The following is an 18,674-nucleotide window of genomic DNA, read 5'->3' on the forward strand; positions in this document are numbered from 1 at the left end:
GATACTCTAAAGAAGAAACTAAAACTACCAGCAGATGGCAGTAAATGTGCTTATGAGTCGATTCGTTCAAACGGCTGATTCATTCAGAAACTAAACACCGCTGTGTTGCTCATAGATGCACAACAGTTCTGCTGTGGCTTTATAGGTAATATTTTCATGGGCAAAATTGAACTAAACGCACAATATTGTGTTTACATTTTGCACAATATTAACTTCTTATTTACTGAACTGTTGTAAAAAATCAAATTTGCACAATATTTGGGACAAAAACTGCACTCATGTGATATTGCTCTCGCTTCTGGTGTGATATCGCTTATCATTTGATATTAATATGAGACAAAAACTCATATGGGGGCATTTTTTGCCCCAATATCTTTAATTTTTAGGGCATAACTGCATTTATGGAGTTTTTGTCCTGCATCATATTTGTCAACAGTCAACTGTGTAAAATGATATACAGGGCCAGTCAGTCTGGGGGCAGGGCCAGTGCGTTAATGTTACAGTTAACTGCATTAAAATATTTTAATTGCGTTATTTTTTCATAACTAATAATTAAGTTAATGTGTTAAACTGACAGCCCTAATATATAACAATCCTACACAAACACTTCACATAATTATATGTAAATTTAAATTCATTGTTTGTGCTTTTGTTTTGGCTTAATTTGTTTGTTTATTGTCAGACTTGGTTTATATATACAGCACTGTTTTCTTCTATTTTGTACTGTTTTATGTCCTATTTTGTCCTGTTCTAAAAGCAAATAAAAAAATAATTTAAAAAAATTATAAAACTTTTGGTGTTGTATATGTGCATATGTGCAGTACAAAGAACAGTAAATGCTCTCAAGCTTGCTGCACATACACATTTATATATGCAAGTTGGCTTGTGAATGTGGCTGAGGTGAATGGCTCCATAGAGACTGATTATTTCTATTCAAAACCTTGCTTGCAGTGAACATTCATGTGGAAATTCATGTTTGGTGTAAAAGTCCCTTGAATCTTTATCTGTGTTCCTAAATACCTCAGTATGTTCAGTTGACAGTTTGAACTTGTCAGTCCAGCCAAGAGAAGCTTCAATCCTGAATCTTGCAGGTCATTGTTACTCAGATCCAGCTCTCTCAGATGGGATTTTGATGATTGTAGAGCTGAAGACAAACTTTCACAGCACTGACCAGTGAGATTACAGTTGACCAATCTAAACAGAAAAAATTGAGGAAGCAATTAATTCACAACACCCTTTAAATTACTTAAATGACACACATTCTGACCAACATTTACTAATGCTATAGAATCACTTTAAAATAATAATAAATATTAATTTATCAAACTTGTAGACATGGAAAAGTGTTTTGTGCTGTTTTCACACGTTAGCCTAACGCAGTAGTTGATGTGCTTCTCCAAACTGCATTAGGATGTGGTCTTGGGTGGAAAGACAAGGTCAATATAACTACATCTATAAATACAGATTGCAACGGGAGTTAAAGGTGAGTAGTGTCAGTAAAGGTACATAATACACTACAATATACATTCTAAAATCAGCTCCAAATATCAAACTGAAATAGAAATCCAAATGCAAAGATAATGTGGTTTAACAGTAACAGGTTTATAGACAGGTTACAGTCTGTGGGTTGTGAGCACACACACAGAAAGTGAAGGTAATTGGCAGGCAGACAATGTTGAAGGGCGGGTAACAGTGGTATGAGGAGATCATAGAAGCACAGGTATCCACACTGAAGATCATTTGAGGAACAGAATCTAGGATTCACCACACTGGGGACCTTGGGAGTAAAGACAAGCTGACACTAAGATCACTTGATCAGCAGAGATAAATATCACTGGACAGGAGTAATATCACAGAGGATAACAATCACTGGAGGTACTAGGAGAATAGGTTAGTTATGCTGCCTTCACATGCTATTGGATTTATCATAAATATAAGTTGGAAATTGGGCATGAACAGCATTTCAAGTCAAATTCATCACTGGGAAGCTCAGAAATAATTCTGATACCCAAGTTTCCTAGTTGGGCGGGCCATAAACTTTAAACTTTAAACATGGTGGAGGACAGAAACTAGTACTGTAAGAGTAGCTGTAGTACAGTTTTAAAGTTTTATTAGTTTTTCCCACAACATCTACATTGCTTTCTCCTGAAGTTACCCTCATGTGTAGTTGTGTATATAAATAACCATTTGATGCATATTCTATGTATTGAACACAGCAAAAATAGCATTTATTTGACCAAAATTTAGGAATCATCAGCCAGCTGAATATCTACATAGCACAGCGAAGGTTTGTACAGTAACTAATGAATGGAATGCTACATCTTATTCAAAACCTGTTGGATATTGGCTGAAGATCTTCTATACTGTTTGGCTTTAATAAGATTTCCCCAAGAAACAGGCAAGAATGAACTCATGAATGGCCAATCCACCATGATCCCTGTTCTTTCCAATAACAAAGCACTTGAACGCGACAAACTCGTAATTACAATTTCAGAAGTGGGAAGTAGGAAGTATATGAATATGTGAAGGCAGCATAATTGACAGCAGTGGTTCCGAGTCATGGTCCTGGAGAACCCCTAACACAACACATTTTAGGTTGCCTCTCTAATCTAATAAACCTTATTCAACAGCTCATTAGTAAATACTCAAAAACCTTAAATTTTTGATGTGTGTTAGATAAAACATAAAAAATGTGCAGTGTTGGGGGTTCTCCGGGAACCACTGATCCACAGAGTAGCAAAAAGCGAGGATGAGTCTATTCAGACCAGATACTGAGTGAGTGAGAAGGGCTTTTTGGTGTTGAGCTGCAGGTGATTAGAACTACAGGGAGAGTGAGCACTGTGTGTGTGTGCGAATGGAGTGCCTGGTGTGTCCGTGGACCGTGACACAAACATGTTTGATATTCTCTGACTGGATGGAATTACAGTTTGAAGCTTAAAATTTACACACTATATGATTTTCTGTGAAAATTTACTTTCACAAATTCTGTAGACTGGCTTTGACATGTTTAATAGTGTCGACTCATTTAGACTGCAAATCGAAGCAAAAATCTGAGCAAAAGTCATGCAGTGTATTCCAGCCTCAAGATTTCCTTGCTCTGATTTTTGGCTATAAATCACATTATTGGAGAACATGTTAGCCCTTAAATGCATACCGCGATCTTTAGTGACCCGGTACATCATTCTCTACCCTCTCCCTCCTTCATTTTTTTAAAGTTAGACATCAACTTTCTTAGTATTTCTCAATCTATTCATTATAAACAATAAAACAAGAAAAAAATAGTAAAATATAAAAGAATGCCAGTTTTCTGATTAATTTTTTTGTAAGAGACCCGAGGTATGTAAATGTGTATTTTTTTCTGCGCAACTACATTTACATATCTGATGACTCAATACGTGCAATGCATCTTTTTTCCTCAAGGTGGCACTGTTTAAAACACAATGATGACATGACGTTTCACTCATAATTACCGCAGGCATTAAGCAAAAGAATATCATCAGCACAAATTGAACTGGTTTGAATGGCTTTACTGCAGAGCAATTACTGTACACAATGAAATATAAATGTCACTGCCGTTTGATGGTGGATGTGTTGAATAAGCTGCCAGTGATCAAAATATTGAATATGAAGTAATTGGAAACGCTAGTTTTGAGAATATGGTTGAGATCGTGAATATGAGGCAGATGCTGAATGTACTGTGGAAGTACGCTCTGACGATGACAGCGATGGTAAAATCATCTGCTCAAATTGAACCCTTTTAAGTTTCAAAAGGTAACAAAATATGCTTTATTTTATTCTTCTTTAATTGTTCTTAAAATATCAAGAGAGTTTTTTGTTATTGCAGCAGTTAGAGATCCATCTGTGCTGGATATATAGGTCCGGGTCGCTAAAGACCCGAATATGTAATAATGATTGGTGAAACATTCATGCATTTAAGGGTTAATATAGTCAGTAATATTATCTACAGTATTTGAACACAGTGAATGAGTAACCGTGAAAGTCAAACCTCAGTATGTTCACTTGACAGTGTGAACTCTTTAGTGCAGCAGAGAGCAGCTTCACTCTTGAATCCTGCATGTCATTGTTACTCAGATCCAGCTCTCTCAGATTGGAGTCTGATGATTGTAGAGCTGAAGACAAACTTTCACACTGCCGATCAGAGAGACCACATCCAGCAAGTCTATAACAGAATGACACAGAGCAATAAAGAGGTGATGGATGGTTAAAAACATGTTTTCTGTATTCCGTGTATGTATAAGTGTGTGATGAAATGCAGCTGGAGATTCCTCATCATCATTACTACACTACTATTACTACCTCCTATTACCTAACTTTTAAAATCTGAACAGATGCTAAGTATTAAAATTAGAATTATACACTAAGAATGCTAAGAATTGCTGATTTTCAAAATGGTTACAGAGAAAAACTAGGCATCACACACTAAATGACTGAGGATAACAGACTCAGCTCTTTATTTCTTTGCAGCCTGACAAAACATACCAATTTGCAAAACTAACGGAATGCATAGTTGATATATAAACTGGATGACTAGTAATTTCCTACTGCTAAATTCTGGAAAAAAAAAAAACAGAGCTGTTAATTATCGGACCAAAAACCTCTGCATGTAATAACCCAGAACACTGTCTAATACTTCATGGCTTCTCTCTTAATTCTTCATCAGTTAGGAACCTAGGTGTGCTATTTGATAGCAATCTTTCCTTCGAAAGTCACATTTCTAGCATTTGTAAAACTGCATTTTTCCATCTCAAAAATATGTCTAAATTATGACCTATGCTTTCAATGTCAAATGCAGAAACGTTAATTCATGCGTTGAGTTGCGCTCATTCAACCCCCACAAAATACCATTTTATGCTTAAAAAGCCCTTTATGCATAACTTTTTATGCATAAAATGCTTACAGTAAAAAAAAAAGTTTAGTTTCAATCTTGCTTGGTTTCAATTTTGTGTGTGCAAAAATGTAAGCAGTTGAAAAAAACTGTATATGCTTCAATGCTCATAGGAGAAAAATATGATTTTATTCACATTTTGTTCTATGAATAAACAGTCATGGTTTTATAGATGAATTAGTTCAAACAAAGCTGTTTCTTCTGTGATGACATAAATGAATGTAATGACATGAATGGATACTCACAGAGCTTTTCTGCAGTTTATCACAGCAGGTAACAGTCTCCGTCTTCCCTCAGGTGATGTATTATATTTCGTGAGATCAAACTCATCCAGCGGCTCCTCTGACATCTGAAGCATGTAGGCAATGGCTGAACAGTGACTAGGAGTGAGTTTCTTCTCAGAGTGTTTGTCTGATTTCACAAAACGCTGAATCTCTCTGTAAAGAGTCTGATCTTTAACTTCCAGCAGACAGAGGAACAGATTGATAGATTTTTCAGGTGACAGACGATTATTTCTCTTGATTATGTTTTTAATGTGTTTTTTTATTTTTCTGATGGTGTTTGAGCTATTCTCTTTGCATGTCAAAAAAGCCTGTAAGACTCTCTGATTGGACTCCAGTGAGATCCCCAGCAGGAATCGCAGGAAAAGATCTAGGTGTCCGTTTTTACTTTGAAGAGTTTTTTTAACTGCTGATATTAGCAGCTCACGCAAAGGGCTTTTTTCAGATCTGTACCTCTCATGTTTATCATTCAGAAACAACTTCAGTGGCTCCATTTTCTTTAACAGATGTGAGTAAAACACATAGAAAGCAGCCAGAAACTCCTGAAAGCTCAGATGAATGAAGCTGTAGACTTTCCTCTGATGAATCACAGATTCCTCCTTAAAGATCGCAGTGCAAATTCCAGAATACACTGAGGCATCGGTGACGTCTATGCCGCTCTCAATCAGGTCCTCCTCATAGAACATCACATTGCCCTTCATCAGCTGTTTGAAAGCCACTTCAGCAAGTTTCACAACCACTTCTTTTTTGGACTGCAGGAGTTTCTCTTGATCTCTATCTTCATACTTCTGTTTCCTCATGTTTATTTGAGTGAGCAGGAAGTGGATGTACATTTCAGTCAGATTTTGAGGGATTTCTGCACTGTCATCTTGTTTCAGGAGCTTCTGAAGCACAGTGGATGAGATCCAGCAGAAGACGGGGATGTGGCACATGATGTGGAGGCTTCTTGCTCTTCTGATGTGTGAGATGATTCTGCTGGCTTGATGCTGGTCACTGATTCTCTTCCTGAAATATTCCTCCTTTTGGAGCTCATCAAATCCCTGGATTTCTGTCAGACGGTTGATGTATTTTGAGGGGATCTGATTGGCTGCTGCTGGTCTGGAGGTGATCCAGATGAGAGCAGAGGGAAGCAGCTCTCCTGTCATGAGCTTTGATATCAACACACCCACTGATGAAATCTTAGTAACATCAGAAATTTTAGAAGCGTCTGAAAACATCAGTGAAATTCTGCTTTCATCCAGACCATCAAAGATGAACACAACTTTACACTCCTCATAAATTCTTGAGTCCAGATCTTGAAGTTCAGGATGAAAGTCCAGCAGAAGTCTGTGAAGACTGTACTGATGATCTCGGATCAAGTTCAGCTCTCGAAATGGAAGCACAAACATGAAATCTACATCCTGATTGGCTTTTCCCTCGGCCCAGTCCAGAATTAACTTCTGCACAGAGACGGTTTTTCCGATTCCAGCGATGCCTTTAGTAAGAACAGTCTTGATTTTTTTCTTCTTCTTCTTTTTCTTCTTCTTCTTATAACCTGGTTCAGGTGAGGGTTTAAAGATGTCATTGCAGTAGATTGGAGTGTCTTGTGTTCTGGCTGTTTTCTCCATCTGTAAAACCTCATGTTCTTCATTCACCCCTTCACTCTCTCCCTCTATGATGTAGAGCTGTGTGTAGATCCTGTTCAGGAAGGTTTTATTCTCTTGTAGTTTGACTCCCTCACATAATCTCTCATACTTTTTCTTCATGTTAGTTTTGTGTTGGTCTTTGACTCTCTGTAGTTCATCATTTACTGATTGGTGAGATTCCTTCTGCAGGTCTCCAGTCTGATCATCTCTATCCACACGGCAGAAACAAGAAGAATGAGACAAAGACTGAATGAGAGCATGAGCAGCAATATCTTCTAGTAAAGTTACCTGTGTCATTCTTAAAACAAGGTAAGACAATAAACAGCTCTATAGGCCCATGTTTATACAGAAACTATTCAAGATCAGCTAGAACAAGCTTTATAAATGCCACTTAGTGATTTTTTTAGTCTCTCCATGTTTGTTTGTTTATAAAATGATGCTCCACAAATTACTATTTACCTAAAATGTCTCCTTCCTTACTAAATAATAAGAATGAAACTCTCTGGCTCACTGCTGAAAACTGAAATCTTCACAAAGATACTGTTAATGCACATACAGGTGATGACAATGATGGATGAGAATGAATATTTAGGCTAATCTCAAATCAAACAGATTCACGCCAACATTCACACGATGCACTGCGTAATTCACAAGGAAGCATTAGTTTCCAAATTGGGGACCACACAGTTAGAAATTCAAGGCAATTGTATTTGATTATGAATGGAACTCTGTGTTGAATACTTTCTGCTTTCTGTACTGACGCGTGCATGGTGTTTGCGTATTTTACCAGTTTCTTTTCCACAGAAGACAGATGCTGATTCATCTGTGCAGTGCACATAAAGTCGAACACACCTATTGACTTCAATTCATATGCATCTGACTACAAAAAAACAGAAGTGCAAACTCCATGTGGAGAAATTTCATATATTGCCGCCACCCTACTTTATTCAGTTCAACCATACCAGAATGTAAAATACCATTTAATAAATTAGCTGCATGGTATGCGGTGTCTATGTAAGCAGGAGCCAATGGTATGTATTTTAACATTTGCAGTTCATTTGCTAAATTAATTCTGTGGCATGCTATTACCCCAAGGGTCCTCTGAAATATGAAATATATATATACAGTGGGGCAAAAAAGTATTTAGTCAGCCACCAATTGTACAAGTTCTCCCACTTAAAAAGATGAGAGAGGCCTGTAATTTTCATCATAGGTATACCTCAACTATGAGAGACAAAATGAGAAAACAAAATCCAGAAAATCACATTGTAGGATTTTTAAAGAATTAATTGGTAAATTCCTCGGTAAAATAAGTATTTGGTCACCTACAAACAAGCAAGATTTCTGGCTCTCACAGACCTGTAACTTCTTCTTTAAGAGGCTCCTCTGTCCTCCACTCGTTACCTGTATTAATGGCATCTGTTTGAACTCGTTATCAGTATAAAAGACACCTGTCCACAACCTCAAACAGTCCAACTCCAAACTCCACCATGGCCAAGACCAAAGAGCTGTCAAAGGACACCAGAAACAAAATTGTAGACCTGCACCAGGCTGGGAAGACTGAATCTGCAATAGGTAAGCAGCTTGGTGTGAAGAAATCAACTGTGGGAGCAATTATTAGAAAATGGAAGACATACAAGACCACTGATAATCTCCCTCGATCTGGGGCTCCACGCAAGATCTCACCCCGTGGGGTCAAAATGATCACAAGAACTGTGAGCAAAAATCCCAGAACCACACGGGGGGACCTAGTGAATGACCTGCAGAGAGCTGGGACCAAAGTAACAAAGGTCTCAAATCCTGCAGTGCCAGACGTGTCCCCCTGCTTAAGCCAGTACATGTCCAGGCCCGTCTGAAGTTTGCTAGAGAGCATTTGGATGATCCAGAAGAGGACTGGGAGAATGTCATATGGTCAGATGAAACCAAAATAGAACCTTTTGGTAAAAACTCAACTTGTCGTGTTTGGAGGAGAAAGAATGCTGAGTTGCATCCAAAGAACACCATACCTACTGTGAGGCATGGGGGTGGAAACATGCTTTGGGGCTGTTTTTCTGCAAAGGGACCAGGATGACTGATCCGTGTAAACGAAAGAATGAATGGGGCCATGTATCGTGAGAGTTTGAGTGAAAACCTCTTTCCATCAGCAAGGGCATTGAAGATGACATGGCTGGGTCTTTCAGCATGACAATGATCCCAAACACACCGCCCGGGCAACGAAGGAGTGGCTTCGTAAGAAGCATTTCAAGGTCCTGGAGTGGCCTAGCCAGTCTCCAGATCTCAACCCCATCGAAAATCTTTGGAGGGAGTTGAAAGTCCGTGTTGCCCAGCGACAGCCCCAAAACATTACTGCTCTAGAGGAGATCTGCATGGAGGAATGGGCCAAAATACCAGCAACAGTGTGTGAAAACCTTGTGAAGACTTACAGAAAACGTTTGACCTCTGTCATTGCCAACAAAGGGTATATAACAAAGTATTGAGATGAAATTTTGTTATTGACCAAATACTTATTTTCCACCATAATTTGCAAATAAATTCTTTAAAAATCCTACAATGTGATTTTCTGGATATTTTTTTTTCTCATTTTGTCTCTCATAGTTGAGGTATACCTATGATGAAAATTACAGGCCTCTCTCATCTTTTTAAGTGGGAGAACTTGCACAATTGGTGGCTGACTAAATACTTTTTGCCCCACTGTATGTATATATATATATATATATATATATATATATATATATATGTACTGTATATGTGTATATAAAGTGGTTCCCAAACTTGGTCATCTATCCCTTGTTTATCTATAATACCAGTTAAACTGCCCACAGTTCTTCAGAAGAAGGATCCTCCAGGTCCTGCATATTTGGTTTTCCAGCATCTTCTGCATATTTGACCCCTTTCCAACAGTGACTATATGAGATCTCTCTTTCCACCACTGAAGGACTCATACACAACTATTACAAAAGGTGCAAACACTCACTTATGTGCGAGTAGGCAATATTAGCAGCATGAAGATGTGTAAATTGTTCTTGTTTTGATATATGGGAAACATAAAAATATCATATGTAACTTCTAAACGGCAGTGCAACATAAAAACATAAGACCTTTAAACAAAATACCTGTATTACAGCCATATCATCTTTTTTGTTTTTTTGGCATAGCACATGATTATAGCAGGTTTCATGTATAAAAAGCTAATGTATAAATGAAGAAAAAAATGTAACGGCACACTAGGGCTGAATGAATTTGGAAAATAATCAAATTGTGATTTTTTTTTTTTTTTTATAATTTTTTTTTACCAATATTGCAATTGCGATTTAATATGCAATTATTTTTTAAAGCTATTTATGTTCTGTATTATTCAACAAAGACAAGCAATAAGTCATTGTATAGTATGACCAACACAATATTAGATAGATTAAACATAAATGTTCTTTTCTGTAGGCCAGGCCTAGCCTGACTACGTCAGACTTCGTACTTCCGCTCAATTTCATTTCGCTTCTGTACTCAGTCTGATATAGCAGACCATCTCCCAGTTTATCTCTGGCTCCGCAGCAGCCGGGCCAATCAACGAACAGAGGGCGGGCTGAGAGCCGTGACGTTGATGCTAAGCGCCAGATTTAAGATTGTATTTTAGGTTCAGGTGAGGGAAATCTAACACAACAGCAGACATGGAGACACAGGATGCTATTCGCTCTGTTGTGGAGAATATTTGCCAACCGAAGCCCGATCAAGAAGAGTGTTTGGTTCACATTTTGAATGGAGGTGATGTTGTGGCCCTACTCCCGACAGGTTTTGGGAAAAGTTTAATTTATCAACTGTTACCGATCGTCAGTGAGAAACTGGGGAGGCCAAAGTTCGGCAAGGCGATAATTGTGGATGCGTATATTTACTTCACATAATCTGCAAAAGTCGTTCACAGCCATCTTCCCTCCGGTATTTCGCTCTATGGTTTTGTTTTCACCGCATACCTGTGTTTACAGCGGAAGTTCGAGGCAGCTGAGTCACCGAATAACATACGTCATAACCAACCGTTATGTGATTGGCTTACGGGTACACCAATGATTTTAAACTTCAGACAAGCGCCCACCCACGAGAAAGTAAACACTTGTCAATTATGCCCTTCCAGACTCTGTCTACGAAGCAAAGCGAAGTAGCAGAGTAGGCCTATATGTTACAATGAAATTAGGTGATGCATGAATTGATATGAATGACATTTTTATTTAACAACTACAATCACAGTAGTATATTGACTGATTTGTTGAACTTCCAGCCTCGTATGAATGTAATAATTATGACAACATAAAACACTGACCAATAAGCCTGGTGTAAACATTAATATGAAAGTCAGTAACAAATCACACAAACTAAAGTAGATTGCAGAAATATAAAAACAAATCTGTTGCTTTACCACACTCAGTATTGAGGTAATTCAAAGTCACTGTAATAAACATATATAGATAGCACTTTTTAAACACTGTCTGAAAACTTTAGAAAGACTTTAAAAAAAATTAACTAAGCTTGAATAAAGAATAATCAATATAGCTTATGCATACAATTTATAGTCTGTGAAGATTGTTTTAAGTTCACTTATAAAAAGTTATATTTTTAAAGCCTATTAAATGTTAAAAATAATTTCATAACATTTCAATTATACTGTAATATTAAATGGCTATAATTAATGGCTAAAATTAAAGGAAAAAATGGATTTAATAGAGACAACAGTGACATTATTTATATCAATGATAATAAAAAGATGCCATTAAACACATATTTAAAATATACCATCTTTATGTTTTTTCTATATTAATTTGGAAGTTCAGTGTGAAAATATGACAACACAAATATATTAATATGCGTTTAGTCACATTTTTTTAATTACAGAAAATTTTTATTGAATGGCAGACAGCACTAATGTTAACCTTTCATAGATGTAACTGTTGGTAATATTAGTTAATTTTACAGCTGAATATGCATTTAAATTTAATTTCCAATTTTAAGGAAGGCCCCCCCAGAAAAAGATCGGATTAACTCTGAGTTCATTTGGGGCTAATAATCCAAATCAAATCTGTATATACTCCCCTTTTACTTAAATTCCAACCCCTATACAGTGGGGAATTTTTTTTTGATCCCCTGCTGATTTTGTACGTTTGCCCACTGACAAAGCAATGATCAGTCTGCCATTTTAATGGTAGGTTTATTTGAACAGTGAGAGACAGAATAACAACAAAAAATTAAATTTGCAAATAATTGTACCAACTGTTGTCACCTTCTCACCAAGCTGCTTGGTGATGGTCTTGTAGCCCATTCCAGCCTTGTGTAGGTCTACAATCTTGTCCCTGAGATCCTTGGACAGCTCTTTGGTCTTGGCCATGGTGGAGAGTTTGGAATCTGATTGATTGATTGCTTCTGTGGACAGGTGTCTTTTATACAGGTGACAAACTGAGATCCCTTTAAGAGAGTGCTCCTAATCTCAGCTCCTTACCTGTATAAAAGACACCTGGGAGCCAGAAATCTTGCTGATTGATAGGGGATCAAATACTTATTTCACTCATTAAAGTGTCAATTTATAACTTTTTCTGAATTTTCTTTTGGATTTCGTTATTCTGTCTCTCACCGTTTAGATAAACCTACCATTAAAATTATAGACTGATAATTTCTTTGTCAGTGGGCAAATAATTTTTTCCCCACTGTAGCTGTTTGAAATGTGATGGGGGTCCAGTAAATTAAAAAGTCTGACTAGTTTAAAATAATAATTATTGTCTGCAGTTCTGGTTATTGTCTCACCTGGGTTTAAAGGTCACTGATCCTTCACTTAGATTTGGAGGCTGATTTATGGATCCATCACTCTCCAAAGACACACAGCTGGGCCCTGAAGATGCTGCTCTTTTTCTCTTTTTTCTAGTGATAGTGAAAAAAACATCAACAAATCAGATTATCTGACTTTACCTCTGATCGGTGGTGTAACTACTAGCAGTGCAGGTGGGGCAGTTGGACCACCCTGCATCACCCAGTTTATTATCCAATACAGTGTACAAAACAATTGTTCTGGCAACAAGATGAACAACACTTCAATAATATTACCATAGGCCTACTTTTAATACTGAAGTCCTCTGGTTTCATTTTACAATAAATACAGTCAATAACTGAGGCACAAAATGACAGCAGTGGTCTAATTAGGTGTATAATTACCATTTCTGAGGGAAGTAGTTTGTAGCAAATAAAACCTGTACTTGATTATGATCATTACTGTGACTTAGCCATTGGCTTGTCTTGCTTTGTTTGTGTGCAAAATTAGACTTGTTTGTGTCTTGAATATGTGTGACTTGCTCCCACCTCTGCTTAAGCATCTGCATTAAAATAAATGAGGAAAACACCTAATTTTACAGTATCACATTCCCAATTTATTTGCTTCTGTATTTATGGCTAAAGTATTTTATCCATAGTACCTGTTAAAAATCTAAAAACTCACTTAACAACTAAAATTTACTGAAATACAGTATATGGCTCATTTCAAATAACATATCAAATTATTAAACCTTCTGAAGGAAATGTGATTAGTGCTTGCATGAGCAAAACCCTGGTGGTTTCCAGAGCTTATTATTGTTAAGCCAAATGCAGCCTGTGCATTTGCAAACTGAACGAATACTACAATTCAGAGAAATCTATTTCTGTACAGTATCATTTAATGAGAAACAACAGACATTGAACTTTTCATAGTTTAAGACAAGATGTCTTGAGAGCACCAACTGGCTTGAGACTGTGAACACAAATATAGTGTTATATTTGCATTTATTTAAGTTAATTTTGGTCAAATGTGTAAGTACATCAAGAGCTGGCTGCATTATCCATTTGCAAGTTATAAATTAGCTTAGTTGAGGTGTAAAGGGGAAATAATATACAGTATCTCACAGAAGTGAGTACACCCCTCACATTTTTGTAAATATTTTATTATATATTTTCATGTGACAACACTGAAGAAATGACACTTTGCTACACTGCCTTGCAGTGTATTGCAGTGTATATACAGTATATTAGGGCTGTCAGTTTAACGCGTTAACTTAATTGATTAGTTATGAAAAATAACAACAATTAATATTTTAATGCAGTTAACGCACTGACCCCACCCCCAGACCTGTACATCATCTAGTAACATTTCATACAGTTGACTGTTGACAAATATGATGCAGGGAAACAACTCCATAAATGCAGTTATGCCTTAAATTTCAAGATACTGGTGCAAAAAATGCCCCATATGTGTTTTTGTCTCATATTTATATCAAACGATAAGCGATATCACACCAGCAGCGAGAGCAATATCAGACAAGTGCTGTTTATGTCCGAATACTATGCTAATTTAAAAAGAACACTTTGTACATAAGCTCTGCTTTGTATTTTTGATTGTATTTATTTGTGCTCTTACAGTGGTGTTTGTATTTGTGTATAAAGGTTTTTCACCTGCTTGACTAAATGGCTGATTGATCACTACATCAAAAAATCTGAAAAAATAAAAGAAAGCAAACTATGGTCAATCTGGTTGAATCCTTGTAGTGGGAGAATTCTGCACACTGAAACTTTGTAAATGGTGAATCACTTGACAAATAATAATAAAAAATAAAAAAAACATTAAAGGAATGTTACATGTCTGTCTGTCTGGAATCCCCGTTGTCCTTATTTGGTTTAGTTCCGTTTCTCATTAGTTCATTATCTGTGATTATCTCCACCTGAGTTTAATTATGTTGTTTGCTCTTTTGTTCCTGTTCCTTTATAAGTCTTGAGTTCGCCTTCTTTGTTTGTCCGTTCTACTTTGTTAAACGTTGTTAAACTTTGTTAACGATGTTAATAAATGGTAAACGTGTGTTGAAGCCGTTTATTCTCCCGTCTATCATTCATATTTACTTTTATCCTCGCCACAACCACCGAACCCATAACAAGGAATAGTCAGATTTAATTCTGTCATTATTTACTCACCCTCATGTCGTTTCAAACCTTTCTATTGTGGAACATAAGGGAAGGTATTTTGATGGCTGTTGGTAACAAAGCTGTTTTGGTTACCAATGACTTTCATTGTATGAACAAAAAATACTGATATGTTTCTTAAATGATCTTCTTTTATGTTCCATAGTTTATGTTAGGCTGTTGTAGTCTAAATGTTTATGTGTAATAAATTTGATGTTGAATCAAATAAAATTTCTTTCTAAACCTACAATTTGTAATGTCTAATTGATACTTTCTCATTTAACACAACAATAGCTTATATAATCTTTTGTGGGTATTTTCAGTCAAATTTATTTTGCGATTCATTCGATTAATTAATCGAAACATCATGTAATTACAACCCGAATTCCGGAAATGTTGGGATGTTTTTTAAATTTGAATAAAATGAAAACTAAAAGACTTTCAAATCACATGAGCCAATATTTTATTCACAATAGAACATAGAGAACATAACAAATGTTTAAACGGAGAAATTTTACACTTATCCACTAAATGAGCTCATTTCAAATTTGATGCCTGCTACAGGTCTAAAAAAAGTTGGCATGGGGGTAACAAAGGACTGTTTATTAATATAAATGATTACTTTTTTCATATTTTATGTGGTGTCATGATTTGATACAAACAAAGGTTTATTATTGTATGTTCTTTTGGCATTTGATTTGTTGTATACCTTTTAAATTCGCTTATTGAAAGAACAACAGCAGCAGCAGTATGGTGTAACATTTATTTGAAACACATGTATTTGGTACTTGCTACCTTAAATCTTTACTCTTTTGTTTCATTCTTTTCATGGCTTTGGAAAACTTGCATCAGATGTTTCTCTATGTTGCTTTTTGCATAACTCCGAGGCGTCCACACCAAGCTTCGTTACAATTTCTTTCTAGGAATTAAATGCTTTCTCTGAATCTTTAAAGTCTCTCCGCGAGCGATTGTACAGGTGCGGATGTATCTTTTTTATTTTTTATTTATGTTGTTAGTGACTTGGAAATGTTGTTCTCCCACCTGACCTCAGTTGAATGAGAAATGAGCCGGGGGAAGAAAAAAAAAAAAAATTGCACGTCAAAGAAGGCGGAGTTCCAGAACACACCCACCGATTGTGTAATTGCCACAGACCAATGGTAGCTCAAAGGTGTTTAGGAGCCCAAATGAACTCTTGCTTTGGTGAGCTGTATCGAACTGCTGAAATGAACTCAAAACAAACTTTGTTTTGGCCTGATTTTGTTCGAAATTACGTCATATCAGTTTGTTCTTCGATTTCGTATGAAGTAAATCGGGGCCTTTACAAACTAGCTAGTAGTTACTAAGCTCCTAATAGCCCCTTAAGTAAAAACAGCGCTACCCTGATGTCCTGATCGCTCTCTTGTCAGCAGTACTGGTTTTTGTCTCACCTGGGTTTAAAGGTCATTGATCCATCACTTAGATCAGGAGGCTGATATATGGGCCCTGGAGATGCTGTTCTTTTTCTCTTTCTGAGGAAAAACATCAATAATTCATATCATTAAAAATACGTTATTAAAAATAATGTGTGTTAGAATGATAGTTTTCTTTGTTTTTGTTTCTTTCTCTGTGAATATCTAGGGTCCTCAAACGTCTTGACATGTGGTTGGCATATGAGAACCAATGAGATTTAAATGTGAGGCTTAATTTCAACCTGCTCATCAAGAAATGTGATCGATCACTTCTGCAGATTTGGATTAAACCCCTGATTCACATGGTGTGTCATAATATTATATCACTCTTTTGGAGATATTTTAAGGGTTTGAAAAGTAGAGTCAAAAAAAAAGGAACTGTACAGTAATATTTAAAAATGCAAAATATTGATTAGCATATACCATTAGACTTTCAGTATATTTTTTAAATAAAACAAAGATTAAAAAAAGACAAGATATTTTGGGTGCAGTATCTTAGAAGAGTTGAGAATCACTAGATTATGTCTCCAGTACTGGTTATTGTCTCACCTGAAGTCAGAGGTTCCTGTTCCATCACTGAAATAAATGGGTCGTCCCATGGATGCATCACTCACATAGCTGGGCTTTGGAGATGCTGCTCTCTGGTTCTGATAGTGATCAACATCCTCCTCCTCTCTCTCCTCATAAAGACTCATTTTAGAGCCAGTCTTCTGTATCTCTATACAGATTTCAGTTCTGCATTTAGAGGTAAAATCACACACAACTGAACATCTGAAAAAGTATTGTGAACCACTGCATTACAGTACTGAGGAGTAGTGAACAAATAAACAGATTTTTCAAGTGCGGATCACTTCTTTATGTGTAAAATGAAGTATACTTCAGCAGACTACAAGTCAACTCATAACATACCTGTAATAACAATAGTACCAGTAAGTAAGAATGAATGAATAGAAACTAACTACGACATGAAGGCTTACCTTGAAGACTTTAGTTGGGGTTTGATCAGTCTTTCGCTTTCGCTTTGTTCAGCTGAGGTGACGTCAGTGCACATCTGAAGCTGATGACTCACACATGAGTCTGATCTCAACTCCCACAGCTTCTTTTTTTCCAGTGGCTGGGTGTGTATTTGTGACTACAAATGGATGTTTGCAAAATGTAAAATGTATTTAGGAGCATATTTTAAGAGTTCTTTCTTTTGGGGATTGAAAGACAAGAATGCTATGGCTTTATGTGATTATTGATCTTAAATGCTATGATTTATGAGCACCGCACATTTATGCCAAGCAATTGCTTATGATCTAATGTTGATTGATTATGACAGGGTTTACTATATTGTGTCTATATTGCAATATGTTGTGGATTGTTGTAAGAGTGCATATTTTATCTCAGTCTTTTTACAGCTGGAAGAAGTAAAGCATAAAAATTTCAAAATAAGAACCCCGGTGTATTTCAGGCTTGTTTATTATTAAAAGTCATTATGCATTACTCTTTTTTTACGGGTTATTATTGGTACTTTGGTTATACAATAAATGTCAAATTAAATGCCATATACAGTTTAAAGTATAAATAATTACAGTCTGAATGGGACAGTTTGCAGCCACGTGGCATTAAAAAGTATATCATAAACCTCAAAGTTTTAGAGTTATCATTCTCAGAACTTAAGATGTGTGGTTTTAGGACTGTAATTAATTCAAACTTGAGGACAAAAATCTGCCTGTCAGACTGCTTTTAAAATATGAGCAAACCAAAAATGCAACACTGTGTGTGGTCAAAGACTATGAATGGGAGAAAGTGCAACGCGTGTAGTGGTTGTTACTCTGCGTTGTTAATTTTTGTGATATTAATAAAAGAACTCTCCACGCAAAGCTAGATTTTGATCACGAGGGATTTAATTCCAGTGCCTGAGTAGTAAAACACACAAACATTCAGACACTGTTATCAGCGATGCTTGCTCGGCATTGCCTGTTAACCACAAAACATGTTTTGATCAGAAACAACATTTCTATTTCATAAAGTTAACAGCTATAACACCAGCATTAAAGACTTTTAAAATAATTTTAGCTCAAAACTCACTTTCAGACAGCAGCGAGTGTTTAAAATAACTTCTGTTTGAGATCCGATGTGAATTATGATCACCATACAAGGCAGAAATATTTACAAGCGATGCAAAATACTATGTACGCTAACCATTAGTAAACATGGTAAATGGCTATCACAATCATGTATTTATTTAGTAACATGTTTTATCTGTCTAGTCTCAAGATTTTAGCTCCGTGTATGTCATAAAAAATTGAATAATTGTTTTTGTTTGGGAGCTCCCTCTGATACTCAGGTCGTATTTTTTGATGGAAATAATATAGAAATTATCATTCTTTCTAAATGTGATATATACTGTGACTACAAATAAACAGAAACTGACTCGACCGAATAAGTAGGGTATGTGTCCTCTTTCTTTTGTGAA

At 36.3% G+C, this 18,674-nt stretch overlaps 1 protein-coding gene across 2 annotated transcripts in view; it reads right to left on the reverse strand.

Annotated features, from left to right (window-relative positions):
* The window catches only part of LOC131538711 (NACHT, LRR and PYD domains-containing protein 3-like), a 28,100-nt gene extending 10,890 nt beyond the window's left edge, over positions 1-17,210 (reverse strand). For both annotated transcript variants that reach the window (XM_058772761.1, XM_058772762.1), the window contains exons 1-7: positions 17,191-17,210; positions 16,763-16,948; positions 16,193-16,273; positions 12,594-12,707; positions 5,152-7,020; positions 4,007-4,180; positions 1,021-1,194 (exon numbers count right to left, since the gene is read on the reverse strand). In XM_058772761.1, the coding sequence (XP_058628744.1) occupies positions 1,021-1,194; positions 4,007-4,180; positions 5,152-7,020; positions 12,594-12,707; positions 16,193-16,273; positions 16,763-16,908 (2,558 nt within the window). In that variant the 5' untranslated portion in view covers positions 16,909-16,948; positions 17,191-17,210. The remainder of the gene's footprint in view (positions 1-1,020; positions 1,195-4,006; positions 4,181-5,151; positions 7,021-12,593; positions 12,708-16,192; positions 16,274-16,762; positions 16,949-17,190) is intronic.
* Positions 17,211-18,674: the final 1,464 nt, after the last annotated feature.

Source organism: Onychostoma macrolepis, chromosome 04 (assembly GCF_012432095.1).
Source record: "Onychostoma macrolepis isolate SWU-2019 chromosome 04, ASM1243209v1, whole genome shotgun sequence".
Taxonomy (NCBI): domain Eukaryota; kingdom Metazoa; phylum Chordata; class Actinopteri; order Cypriniformes; family Cyprinidae; genus Onychostoma; species Onychostoma macrolepis.